At 42.0% G+C, this 14,974-nt stretch overlaps 1 protein-coding gene across 2 annotated transcripts in view; it reads right to left on the reverse strand.

Annotated features, from left to right (window-relative positions):
* The window catches only part of tmeff2a (transmembrane protein with EGF-like and two follistatin-like domains 2a), a 98,022-nt gene that overhangs the window by 69,067 nt on the left and 13,981 nt on the right, over window positions 1-14,974 (reverse strand). For both annotated transcript variants that reach the window (XM_027152520.2, XM_027152519.2), the window contains exon 2: window positions 7,890-7,999. In XM_027152520.2, coding sequence (XP_027008321.1) covers window positions 7,890-7,999 — 110 coding nt within the window. The remainder of the gene's footprint in view (window positions 1-7,889; window positions 8,000-14,974) is intronic.

The raw sequence follows: 14,974 nt of genomic DNA on the forward strand, positions 1-14,974 counted from the left end.
TGCCCTGTACCCTGGAGTGCGTAGAAAAGCGACTGTCCTTCGCTGAACCCGTGCAATTCAGCCTTATTTTCCCAACCCCAATCTCCAGCACCACCCCCACCCCATAAAAAAAAGAGAAAGCCCGAAGGTTTTAAATGTCGCCATTGTTGACAAAGCATAGCTGTGAACTGCTCTCTTTCTCTCTCTCTATCGCAGCTGAGCATGACTGCTCTCTCTCTCTCTCTCTCTCTCTCTCTCTCTCTCTCTCTCTCCAAAGCTATAGAAAGATAAAAGGACTATCTGAGATCTGTTTCCAGGTGAATACATCTACAGTGTCTCACTTATAAAGCCAAAAGATGGTGAAAGGAGATGGTAGAGTCTGGCTGACTCGGAGAGATGTATGGAGAGAGAGAAACCTAGAGATATACTGTAGTTACGACCTACTGAGTGTCGGAGCAACGGCGAGAGCGATAAGACGTGCAGACAAGATACAGAAAGGATCTGATTACAGGGAGAACAGAAGTCTTAAATATAAGGTTAAATATAAAACACATAGAACTCAGAGCTCAGAGAGAGAGAAAGAGAGAGAGAGAGAGAGAGAGAGAGAGAGAGAGAGAGAGAGAGAGAGAGAGAGAGAGAGAGAGAGGAAAACAGAGCAGAGGAGCAAGCAGGTGGGGGGATGAGGAGCAAGAGAGAGAGAGAGAGAGTGAGAGAGAACAGATAACACTAAGTGAGTTAAATTTGGTAGATGGCCTCCGATGGTTAAAGGAACACATCCAATCAGAGCACTAGATCTGTTTAAGATTCAAACCGGTAGTGAAAGTCGTGTCTTGTGACTAATGCAGTGACATTTTTCTCATGTTCATTGGGAAACGTGAGTCTTTTTTGTGCACATCCTTATCATCATCCTGCACCTGTGTTTCCGAGCGCAGTTCCAGTTGCGTCCTGCAGGGGCTGCTGTGACTCTTGCTTGCAACAGGCTGCCTTTCTCCGGCTCACGTTTCCTCCTTCACATGCACTCTGTATGTGAATCCGGCCTGATGCACGAGTGGGCCGTGTATCCGAGCTTTTACCACTTCGCTGATCGCCCATCGACTGACACGCATTAGAGCTCACACTTGATTAGAAAAAAAGCATTTTCACAAAAACTGTGATTTAAGTGTAATCTCAGAGATTAGAAAGGGTAGATGGATAAAGGGGGAGGAGCTGGATGATGTAATGTAATGTAATGTAATGTAATGCGCAGGCGTGTTTGGGTTTGAGAAGCCCTTCAGGAGTGTGTGACTGCTTTCCCTTTTAGTCAATCCGTCAATTAATCTGTCCCTGCCTCCTGCTCGAGCATTAATCAATCCATCCATTAGGCCACCCGCTCATCCGCCCAGTGCCACAAAATAGTCCACTTGTCCAAAGACATGAGCAGATCAGTGGATCCGTTCATGCTGAGTGAGTTGAGTCTGAATAATCTCTCTCTCTCTAGTGAAGAGACTTCACAAAACAGTGAGCAAAGTGTGTACTGAGACAAGCAATTAGAGTCTGACACAGGGGAAAGTGCGATGGAGTAAAAAAAAAAAAAAAAAACAAAACCTAACACACTTGGAAAGTGTGTGTTAGCTGCTGTAAGGCATTAGTACCAGCAATTGTTTGCACAGATATCAGGTCAACTAGAGGTCTGTGAGCTGTGGAGACAGTCGCAGAGGTGCTAATATAAAAGACCTTTATTCCCCAACAGCTGTGTGAGAGCCACATGAGCAAGGTGAGAAGGACACGGAACATGTTAGAACAATGGTGTGTGTTTGTGTGTAAACAATTTGAAATGAAAAGGAAACGTATCCAAGCGAGTATGATTAGCAGTTATGAGTTGTTTAGAATGTGCACATGTAGAGCCTCGCCCATGTGTGAAACGCTCCTCCTATGCCGGTCAGGGAGCGAGTGTGAAATCCAATCGCGTTATATTTATAATGGCAAAACGTCTCGAGGGCTGTTGCCAGCGTCCCATATGGTCCCCCGGCCTGCAGCCCGCTAATGGAGCGTCTGAATGAAATGGAGAAACGAGGAATAAGAAAAAGCATCTCCCCCTCAGTATACGGCAGCTTGATAGGAAATGGGTATACCGAGTTAATTATGCATTGCGCAACATGATCCAATCCATTTGCATCATTAGACATTATGTACACCTTCCTTCACCCAAAATGCCTTTGTGAGAACTGACCCCTGGGTGCATTAAGATGGCTGAGGCAGCACAAGCTGAGAAACATGAGAGGCCGTGCTGATGTGGAAAGTGCTCTGTGAGTGAGAGCCTGTGATTGAAAACAGCTAAAGTAAAGACGTAGAGCACAGACACGGACATGCGTGCACACGAAGTTTAACCCAATGTGTGCAGGAGATGCAGCCGGCTGCACACGAGCCATCTTCCTTTTTCCTGCCGGCGTCCTTAAGTTTGTACCTGTGCTATCTGGTGCGTATCAGTTAACAGCATGTGATTCTTATCAGGAGGATAAATCTGCCAAAGGGGCTGTGCCTTCAGGAGAGCAAGGGCAGGCTAGGACATCTTTAGAGTGCTCTTTAAATTCCTAAACTTTGCCATTTACTGTCCATGGTGCACCACTTGTGGATTTCTTCCACCCTTTTGTTGGAAAGTTAAAGGTCAGATCTACCAATGCAGAGGTCATGGACGAATGGTTGAGCGCACTGATCTACCCGAGGCACCCGGCAAAAGAAAGATGCATAATCTAAAATTCCTTGTGGCTGTCAGCTAAGCCTGAACGCTGTTCCTGACATGTTAAAACCCCCAAGGGGTAGTAAAAAAACAAAATAAAGCAAAAAAAACGACCAAACAACAACAAGAAAAACAGGCCTTCTGCTTGATAATTAGCTCAGCACCAAAGGGACAGCCTGACTTTGGACAAGAGCACGGACAGAAAGGCCTTTCACAAGGACGCAAGAATAATTCTTCATGTTCTTTCATGCATGATTTGTTCTGTCTTTTCACTCCCAAATGCTCTTTGCCTCATCAGTCACCTCTCAGAACCTGTCCCTCGAGGTCAGACGGCAGACGGCAGACGGCTTTGACCGATTCTAAACCTGGAATTAAGGTGAGCCTTCTGGAGTGATAAATTCATCGTCAAACTTATCTGGGAAAGCAAGAGAGCCACTCTATCTCTGGACATTAGAATTCAAGCCCAGCCTTCTCACAGATGTGCATTATCTATGACAGGTCTGAGAGTGAGGTGGGGTGAAAGAAGGTCACGCCAAGGGGAGAGAAAAAGAGAAAAGATCAACTATGATCTGCCTAAGATGTGCGCAAATAATGGAAATCTGACGTGTGTCTCTCCACATGAAATGTCTTTCCTTCCCTCAGATCCAGACATGCCTGCTGATGTCCGGCTGAGTGACAGTCCGGTATTCTGAGGATGCCCTTACTAGAGTAGTGTGTGCTGCCCGTTTCTGACAGGAGCGGAAGGGTGGAGATTGGCGGAGCGATGGGAGAACCCTGGCTTCTGCCTTTCTCTTTAACTGCTTGGCAGTCTGCACTTGATTAGAGTGAATCTCTGCTCAGCGTGGAGCTCCTGGGCCCTGTCAGGAGAGATGGCTCTTCAGTAATGGTGTCTGACAGGCTGAGGAGAGCCGCACGGGGGTGACACATATGCTACTATCCGGGGGAAAGGCTCTCACTGGAGTTAGTGCTACAGCAACCCCTCGGCGCTCTTGTCCTCATTTAAAAGGCAAATAGCTTTCCAGAGTTTCCTGCCTGTAAGCCGAACAGACCCGGGTAAAGTCCGAGAGAAAAATATGATCCTCAGACACATCCGAGATACGGACGAATAACAGGTGCACCAGATTCTCATTCAGCTCACGCAAAATCTAGTCCACTTACTAATCTGTGAGAAGTGCCTCCCTGATTTTAATTGCTGCATTTGTAATGCATCGGTGGAAGTTAACCTTTCATGGACTATGCAGTGATATCCTGCAGGGACCTCTCGGCACAATCGTGGCCGTTCATCTTAAGCTACAGCTATTAGGAGGGGCGTTGAGGGGTGAAAAATATATCGGCAGAAAAGTGGTAGAAAAAAAAAAACAAGGAAACTATAAAACATGCTGAGAAAGGGAAAGTACTGTAGTAGGCTGAGAAAGACATGTGGATATGCTGTAGCTGAGGGAGGTAAAGCCCAGACGTCTCAAATGTGTCGGGATCTTGAAAAGACACAGCAGCTCCTTTCTGTTCAGATATCAGTGCAAAAAGTTATGACACAAATAGGAGCTGCTTATAGGGTAATGGTAGTCCCCAGGCACCCATTCAGCTGCGATGGCACCAGGGAATAGAGCTCTGGCTTTAAACCTGCACTTTGCACAGTAAGGCCATAACGCTCATAGATAAAGGAATCAGAAGTACATGCAAATATATGAAAAAAGGGCTTCATGATGATGCGCCTCATCATGGCATAGTTCTGTAGAGAAGCTTGTTAAGATGGCCAGCTTTGCTTTCGGGTTAGAACTCCCGTACTGTAGTTATCGTTAATGAAGCCACATCCGTCGTAAACAGGAAGGCCTGCGGTATGTCACCTGGCGCGACGGCAGTAGGAATAGTCGTATATCAAGCAGACAAGCAGAGGGGGGAAAAAAAAGAGTATGAATGGCAGCCAAGAAAAGAGAGTGAGCGAGAGAGTGCAAAAATTGATCAGTCATGCTAGACAGAGGGCAAAGACCACGCAACACAAAGAGAAGTGACGGACGTGCAGTCAAGGCTCAGATAGAGGTACAAAGAGGCCGAACCGAGTCCAAACGATGCACTGCAGACACAGTGCAACCGTGAAGCAAGAGCAAAACGAGAGCAAGACAGGCGAATGATGGAGCATGTTAAAAGTCGAGACAAGAATCACAACAAAGGGAGTCATCACGATCGTACAAGCACCAACCCAGCAGGCATTAACTAGGTGTGACAAAACGCCTCATCATCTCATCGCACAAACCAGAACAGAAATGGTGCAAAAGTGAAGCTGGATGCGGCAACATTTCCAAATCAATTAACGCTCTGTTTCTCTAATATCGGAAACTTGTAAAGGCACAGACTTGCCATGATGCAACACAACTTGATCAATACACTAACAGCTGCAGCACAATCCCACTTCCCTGCCAGACTCGTCTTCCCTTTTATCCTCCCATATGCAATTATGGGCCAGCGTTCAGGCTACGATCATACAGTATATCTCTGTATAGAATTATGGTTCTTAATATGCATGAGTGTCAATACATGTGAATGTACTGTCACTTGCTCATACTCCAATTAAAATATTCAGCCTACGCTCTAAAAGCAAATCTGTGTCATATTGCTTGATTAATAACGGTGAAAGGGTGTTTTGCTTCCAGGTTGTGACGGCTGTGCTAATTTGTACCTGTATCATAAAACTGAGGGTTATTAATACTGCAGGATTGAGGACAAGGTAACAAAGAAATCACACAATCTTAATGAATAATCAGAGACCTTTACTGGACTTTACCTCTCTCTCTTTGTCTCTCTCTCTCTCTCTCTCTCTCTCTCTCTCTCTCTCTCTCTCTCTCTCTCTCTCTCTCTCTCTGCTCAGTCTCCTCACCTGCTCATTTATGCAGTTAACTAATCAGCCAGGTGACACCTGACAGCAGCACAATGCAGAACATCATGCAGATACATGTCAGTCTCCAAGACAATGACCAGACTGCATTGCGGTGACAGGAAGTCTATAGCAATTCAAATAAATAGCAGAAATGCATCTCAGAACGTACCTTGAGCTACAACGTAAGAAAATAGAATCTGAGATTCTGTATCATGGACACAGACCCGAACCAAACCGGACAACTGAAGACAAGAAAAAGACCTGATTTATTTTTACACATTGCCAAACGTCATAAACAAGCAGGTGTACAGGTGTTGCTAATAAAGTGGTTGATAAGTGTTTATTACAGTATACATTAACATAAGGGGGATTTATAAAGATTTATAACCACACGCTCCGGTGTCACCCAGATGAGAATGGGTTCCCGTTTGAGTCTGGATCTTCTCAAGGTTATAATTTTATGTAATAATTATTATTAGAAATAATATTATTAAAAACAATAATCATACTACTACTACTACTACTACTACTACTACTACTACTACTACTAATAATAATAATAATAAAATAATAATAATTGTAATATAATTGTTATTGTTGTTATTGTTATTAATTATTGTTTGTGGTGATATATTATATTATATTATATTATATTATATTATATTATATTATATTATATTATATTATATTATAGTGTGTGATTGCATTTTCATTGCAAATCAATCAATCAATCAATCAATCAATCAATCAATCTATCTATCTATCTATCTATCTATCTATCTATCTATCTATCTATCTATCTATCTATCTATCTATCTATCTATCACCTTACCTACGTATTCCTCTGTGCACCACATACAGTACAGTACCCACAAACAGAGCATTGCACAAGGCAGAAAGGAGGCCATTACAGAGACACTAGCAGCCATAAAAGACCGAGCTGAAGCGAGCGTGACACTGGGTGCGATGCGGCAGGCGCCTGAAAGGCCTGGGTGTGAGGTGAATAAACTTCGCCGAGCAGTCATGAGGAGTTGAATGACCTCTATTCATCCCCTGAGATCAAACCCACTTCCCCTCTTCCCAGCAAGCTGAAGCTTTCACTACCTCCCCTGTTTTCGCTAACCCTCTTCCCTTCAGGCTCCGACTCTGACACAGCCCTTAAGAGGATCCTCCTTTGATGAATTACTCCACTTAATGGAATAAAGACATGGGCTATGATTCGGTTTAAGCTCTCTGACGTCAAGCCTTTCTCAGCTTCAGTACGTGAACTCGGCAGCCCGGGGTAACTGCGAGAGACTGCGTTCAGCCCTTCAGGAGGTAACAAGCTCCAAAATCGAAACAATGTGACCCACTGTTGCCTAAAAACACAACGGCCTGTGCCCTGGGGCCAGAGTCCTATTTAGTCTGCTTTAAAAGAGAAATATAGAAAGAGAAAGAAAGAGAGAGCCTGGAATGGCAACATTATTTATCCCTACCAAGGAAACTAATGATGCCTTGTGAGCTGGGATAAAAATAACTAGAGTCATTTGGTGTCGGTCTGCTCAGTGCTTTGGATGCGCTGTAATCCATTTTCATTTAGACTAAACTCGAATAGATTAGTAAGGATGTCTCTCGTACTCTTCCCTCTTTTTCTTGTTCCTCTTGCACTCGCTCCTTTTACATTCTACAGTCGAACGAAAGCCGGCTAAACTGGATAAGAGCACTTCGTAGCTCCCTTCCTTCGGACAGAACAGCAGCCTGTCAAAGACAAAGTCGGTTTAAAATGCACGTGAATTTATAACAAGCAACCGGGGTGTCATGGCATGCTGTAGTTTTTTAAATTTGCCAACATTTGCTCTGAAAAAGGAGCACAAAAAGAACAGACCGATCCACGTCACACATGGACGAAGGATGACAACGAAAATCATCAGATTTTTTTTTTTTGGAAACATCAAAAAGCACCGTAATTGACCTGAATATCACTCACAGTCATTTAAGTGGGTGTCTGCCGGAGGAGGACGTCCTGCTTCTTCTGTTTTAACGGCTTTATAAGAGTTTTCAGTCAGCAGAGAAATAAATACTTTCAGGTGAGACTGGTTTATTTAGAATGCTGTAAACAGCCGGTGTTTGAGGCTGATCCCAGGCCACAAAATAATAACTTGTCTGATTGCTTGCAGATGGCTTGGTCTGTTCAGTTTACTGTGAGCCAGGTCAAAAAAACAAAACAAAACACACACACACACACACACACACACACACACACACACACACACACACACACACACACACACACACACACACACACACACACACACACACACAGAGAAAAACAGCAACTCTCACCTTGAAGTCACAGATGCAGGTTATAATATCCCCGATTCTGAGACACTCGCCATCAAACTTGCAAGTGTTTGTGTCACACAAGAAGAGATCTGTATCCCGGTCATCATCACCTGCAGAAAACACACACACACAAACGCACACACTTAGATATCTACCTCAATAGCATTATGTGGATCATGAATAATTCATGTTTATTTAAATATTGTCTGTCTGATAGACAGAAAAACAATCTATATCATGGTATAGTTAAAATCACTGAAGCGCAACTTGCAACCGACTGCGACTGCTGAAGAGTTCAAAAATAAATAAATAAAACCAGCAGACCGTCACGTTCTTATAGCCCTGTTGAGTACGTTACGTGTAAGAACTAAAAGGAACTAAAAAGAAGTTTAAAGTTAGTGTGATAAGGTAACACAACGCTCCACCGTTATGTATACACCGCTTCATCAGCCTGTTTTGTGCTCATAAATAAAAATAAACACTGTATCACACTGTTTGTGATGGGCTCCAACACCTCCTCCATACATACTCACACAATCTGCTCCGAGGGAAGACCGGCGCGGCGAACACAGCATAACGGCAAGCCCAGAGCGCATTTCCTGCATTTTTTTTTTTTTTGGTAAGTTTGCTCATCGCACTGTTATTAATAATATATTTATATTACACACAGTATCGACTTGTTCTTTTTGTAGACGTGTAGGCGTGCGTTTTGTTAATAAATGATTATTATTGTGATTATTATTATTGAGCTAATGCTTCTGGACTGGCCACATATTCATTAGTGTTTCGACATCAATACGCGACTGAAAGGATCTCTCTGTAACACCTCGGAGGTTCCGCGTGACCATGAGACGACTCGGAGCGGAGACCGATTCAATTTCGAATTCGATTCACATTACTTGTACAGCTCTTTTAACAATTTATCTCTAACATCTGATCATCAACACCTAATGATCGAGCCTGAGGTGATGGTGGTGAGGAAAAACTCCCTGAGATGATATGAGGAAGAAACCTTGAGAGGAACCAGATTTAGTGAACCTCATCCTCATTTAGGTGACACTGGACAGGAAATAATGTCAATGTCAATAATGTCCTTTCTACAACGGTTTATAAATGTGCAACCGAGAGCTCCTGAGGAACTAATGGGATTAGATGAAGAGAAATATGAAGAAATTTGAAGAAATATGAAGAAATTCTATTTCAATTTATGTCTTTAATTCTGGAGCATCCTGGTCCCGAAGTCCTGCATTTTGTAGTGTTATTACTGCTCTGATCAGGTTGTTCTGATTGCATGTTAGTTCTAAAATATACACAATGAGGACGGTGCGTTTGGGGTTCAATTATTTCCTGACAATTTTTTCCCATTATGCTAGAAATGAATGCGGTATTCAGTAGAGATTGCAATTTTTTAAAATGACCAACAATTTTCCACAGATTTGGGCCCAGATGTGCCGTGTGACATCATCACGACGAAGCCAAATTCTTCCACTCGTGTGTGTGGCACATGGGTACAGCTACAGAATTACATACACACAACATATTTAATATGTAAATGGAAAATTGACTTGAATTGAATCGTGTCTTCATTGTAAAGAGTTCCAAATCCCGTGCTTGGTTTAATTTTACCAGTTCAAATAGTTTCCCTCAAAACAAGCATCTAAAAATGTACAAAAATAAACAATCACAAAAATCTTTCCAAAATCCTGGAGGGGGGGCACGGTGGCTTAGTGGTTAGCACCTTAGTGGTTAGCACGTTTGCCTCACACCTCCAGGGTTGGGGGTTCGATTCTCGCTTCCGCCTTGTGTGTGTGGAGTTTACATGTTCTCCCCGTGCCTCGGGGGTTTCCTCCGGGTACTCCGGTTTCCTCCCCCAGTCCAAAGACATGCATGGTAGGTTGATTGGCATCTCTGGAAAATTGTCCGTAGTGTGTGAGTGTGTGAGAGTGTGTGTGTGTGCCCTGCGATGGGTTGGCACTCCGTCCAGGGTGTATCCTGCCTTGATGCCCGATGACACCTGAGATAGGCACAGGCTCCCCGTGACCCAAGGTAGTTCGGATAAAGCGGTAGAAAATGAATGAATGAATGAATGAATCCTGGAGGGATCGAAATATGATACAACGATATGCAAAATACTGAACTGTCCAGAATTAACCATTGTTCTCATGCTGATTTCAAGGACAAACTTCGTCACAAAGCAGCTTTACGTGAATCTAAAAATTCAGGATAGAAATTATGAACGTAAATTTATCCTAAACTGAAGATGACGAAACATTCTTGAGAGGATCCAGACTAAGAAGGGATCCCATAGTGTGTGATTTTCTTTAACTGTGTACTAAATAATCAGCAAGTGCAAAAGTTGAACCAGGAGATTTATTCTAGTAATAAAATAAAGTGTGTTTTGTTGGAATATGATAGAATGCAAAACAAGTGTTTTTTAGTCCAAGGTTCAATCTCCTTGGTCTCCTAATATTGTGTATCTCCATGTGGGCCGTCCTCAGCAGCAAGCTCTTTAGAATCTGCTTACTTGCCATGACTACGCTTTGTTGAAAGAAAATTCCCTGTACAAAGCGAGACAAGCCTCTCGCCGGGGCGTTTTAGTGGCACGTGGGTACGCTGTGATCCACTTCTTGGAGCGCTGGCCTCAATTCCCTCTTCATCTCAGCACATATGCTGAGTGTCTGTCTGTGTGTGAGATTCACTTTTTGCTGACAGAATCACAATGGTTTGGAGACTCTGCAGCGTTTCTGAGCGTGATGTGAGCTGTCCATGAATCGGTTCTGTTTTATGGCCTTAAACCAGAGTCAAACCGAAACGCGACGGTGAGGCAGCCTGTAAAATAATCCTCAGAGAAACACAGCAGCGTGAGCCGCATGGCGCGGGATGCCGGCGGACTTTGTAATCTTTTCTGATTACAAGGAGAAAAAAATACGATTTGTATTCTTTAATGTGTGACATTTATGTGTGACATTGCACTGCGTCTAATGCTTCATGATGGGTCTCGTATTACTCTCATATATTCAAATTCAAACTTATATATATCATCGTAATGGGTTCGTGCTGCGACAAGGAATTGTTTTCCCTCCTTGGGATATTTGATGTCGAAGCACATTAGCTTACAGCAAGGATTATATATATATATATATATGTATGTATATATGTATACATATATACATATATGTATGTATATATATATATATATATATATATATATATATATATATATATATATATATATATATACATATACACACACACACACACACACACACACACACACACACACACACACACACATATATCTATATATTTTTTTCCCTCACCATTCCCCAGGCTCGTCTCACATTGTCGATTTTGAAAAAGCTGATAATACTTAAGACTCCAGCTTCGAGGGCCGGCCCTGAAGTGGCCTTACGTAACAGGCACGCCTCATTTACATGCCAATTAAAGCAATTATCCACAGACCTCGGAAACCGCTTGGGGGGAAACAAGCCGAGCCGAGCCGAGCCTCAGAGAGCCAGGAAGGGCAGAGGTGTAGTCGGGCTGCAGAAATGAGGCATGGCGTGGTGTAATCTGGGTCCTCCTGATTTAAGCATCTGCCTCTTGATTACATTCTGAATAGATTAAATACGATCATAAATCTGCACAACCAGATCGGATAACGTTTTTTTTTTTTTTTTATTGCTTTGCTTTAGTATCGATTATTTGGTGAAAATGTAATATTAATTCATCTGCAGTAAATCTACATCAAAGCAACACCGCATGCTGTACTCATTAGATTTTGCCTTGACGTGACTCTACATGACCTAATTACTAAAAAAAAGCTTCACAATTAATCAGACGCCTCTTATTATGAATATATGCGGCTCATAAAAAAAGGTTTTTAGCAGCAGAATTTTTTTGCCATCTGTTTAGTAGGAAAAAATCCATCGCAGTTTAGTTCTGCTGCGTTCGTGGTCCTAATGATGTCGTTTCCCACCTCAACCACTGCTCGATGTCCTCGAAAGCACGTCTTTTGTTTGCTCTTTTAGAGAATGTAAAGCTCATAAACAGCTACTTCATGTGCACTTTTACACTTCCAGCCCTGATTGGCTGGTGGAAACATCAACAAATTATATGTAGTTATTCACAGAGCCTTGTGTGATACGTGCATCATGATGTTTAGATGACAATGATGATGATGATGATGATGATGATGATGATGATGATGCACAGTTAATGTAACACAAACATCCCAGTTTTTATTTTATCACATCATGTTGTGATATGATAACAGTCTCGGCAACCTCACCTTGGACCGTCTTGTAGTTTATTTAGCTATTCCCTCAGGCCATGTTGTATTTTAGTCCTTCTACATGCCCTCAAATACATTTATCACAGTGACAGAAATCACAAGTCCTCAAGGAACCTAATACAGTGTGATGTTTACAGACAGATACTAAACGCATGGCTTGGGATACCCTACCATGCCATATGGCTTGGGATTCCTCAGAGTTGCCAAAGAGCTGAAAGACCTTTATCTATCTATCTATCTATCTATCTATCTATCTATCTATCTATCTATCTATCTATCTATCTATCTATCTATCTATCTATCTATCTATCTATCTATCTATCTATCTATCTATCCATGATCAGAAGAACTGCAACCATGGATCATCTTCCAGCACGATGGAGAACCGCCACATTGATCAGTCTGCGAGTCCCTGAATCAGATGTTCACAAAAATTTGTTTGTACGTGAAGGTGACATTCTTTTGACATCACGCCTTGCCATTTCCTTTGTCACGGATGACATGTCATGCCGCAGATGCTGATGAAATGTAAAACTTTACAATCGAGTCATGTCTCTCTTCACAACCACAAATCTCTCTTTATTCACTTAACATTACTAAAAGTAACTTAACAGTTTTGAAAGGTTTTTTTTCTGATGTGATGTGATACATTTTCAAGGCATTAAAGGTGGGGTCTCTGTTGTTTGAGACATGCTTCAGAAAACTGAGTCGGGCCGCCAAACAAAACCAAATACAAAACTAACGTCTAGCCAGTGGGCTGAAAGGGGCGTGTCTTGTCAATATGCGGCGGAGAGAGTGTTCAGTGCGCATTTGTGACATTAGCAGAAAGCGGTTTTAACATTGACATGGAGGATAAGAACAAAGAAAGAAAGCGAAGAAAGACTTACGATAAGGCAAGAAGTAGGACGTGTTAATATAGGATCGGCTTTCCAGCGCTGGAGAGAACTGAAGGAGCAGGAAGTTGGCCACATATTCACAGGTTGGAGTTTCCCGAGTCAATAACTCCTGAGCTAAACGCTGTTACTACACAAATAACACCTCTTTTCTGTCGTAGTAATGTAGAGAGGCAGCTACAACCGCGTTTTGTGTAGTAACAGCGTTTAGCTCAGGAGTTATTGACTCGGGAAACTCCGACCTGTGAATATGTTGCGGACTTTACTTAAGACGCCGAAGCACTTTTTTCCTTCTCGATAGGTGAGTAACGTTGGTTTAGCTTTGTTACACAGAACTAATATATGCCTTTGTCCTTTACATGATTATGCTTGTGTGGCATTTTTGCTTGTTTGTTTATCTGCAATCGTATTGTTCTTCCCTTCAGCTATGATAAAGACACATTTCTTTCCATTAGTTGCCTGGGTTACGCATGTATGTGTGGGCGGAGCTATCAATACAGGGGTGGGACATGTGTGGGTTAGGGACGTGTTTGTTTTGGTGATTTCACATTGGCTTTCAAACAACGGAGACCCCACCTTTCAGGACACTTTCGTTAAGTCATCATTCAACTCTAGATTCAAGATCCCCAAATGAAACTAAAATCTTTCAGATATCTATTTCTTTCTTTTAATAAATCTGATCTCTGATGTATGATGAAATTTTCTTTTGAAGCGTTTCTCAGATTTTACATCCTACTGTGTCTATCGGCGTTTAAGTTTGAGAGTCAGTGAAAATAAATCACTGAAATATTAGTGAGAGAGTAAAACTTCAAGCTAACAGGCACATCTTTTAATTATGCAGCTATAAAACGAGTGCATTACAGTATGTTCTCACGTCGCTATGGTAACTGAGACCACCTCATTTATGGAGTTCAATTTTCCCACGTATCACAAAAAAAATTCTTCCCTCTATTCATCTTTATACTAAGAACTTTTTAACAACTTAACATCGATAATATGATTATATGCGACACTAATCTAATTTAATACATACATGAATTACAATTACAGCTTATTACTGTACAATTTACGCTTTTTTTAAAAAGTAATATACTTCAGCCACCTATTCCATTAATTAGTACAGAACTTTTTTTTTCTGTGTACATATAATATAATATTTAAAAAAAAAAAAATCAGTCAGTTTACAGAAATGGTGCAAGTGTTGTTTTTTTTTTATCTATTTACAGGATTTCTTCCTAAGACACATAAACGGCGATGTGTGTGTATGAAGCTCGTTTAAAGCCAAGTCTTCCACATGTGTTCAGCAAACTGTTGGAAGCAAACATCCCTCAGGAAACCAGGTGAACTCCGAGAAACACACATCACGAAGGAAGCTACGATGCTTCACATCATCAGAGATTCTTCAATCAAACCCAAACACAGACATTCAGATCACGGCATCCTCTCGATATTTAGATCTTACTTCCTTTTCTAACAAGTGGAGACAGTGATTATATTATACAGTAAGGTGCAAATGAGGAGAGTCGTTTTGCCTGAAAAACGGAAATGTAAGAAGCGCTAACTGTCTCACTTAGAAATTAAAAGCGTCAAAGTGCGGAAATAAATCCCGGGTTCAGATTGTATTAAAAAAAAAAGATGAAATGTTTAACTAAAATTAATAGTCTGAAAATATTCTATAACTCATTCACAGGATTCCCAGTTTTTACTTTCATTTATAGAGACGTTCCAGTTCCCCTTCGTGTGTGCCGCTTTCGGAACCCAAAGAGAAGAGCTCCCCCAGGATCCCAAGGCACCTAGAGATGTTCCAGCTCTGATTGGATTCCACTTCATGAGGATTTCGAACATTGGAAGAGAAGATGCCAACCCCATGAGGACTTTGAGGAGAACAACCTTGTTGTGTC

The sequence above is a fragment of the Tachysurus fulvidraco genome, chromosome 6, assembly GCF_022655615.1.
Source record: "Tachysurus fulvidraco isolate hzauxx_2018 chromosome 6, HZAU_PFXX_2.0, whole genome shotgun sequence".
NCBI lineage: Eukaryota > Metazoa > Chordata > Actinopteri > Siluriformes > Bagridae > Tachysurus > Tachysurus fulvidraco.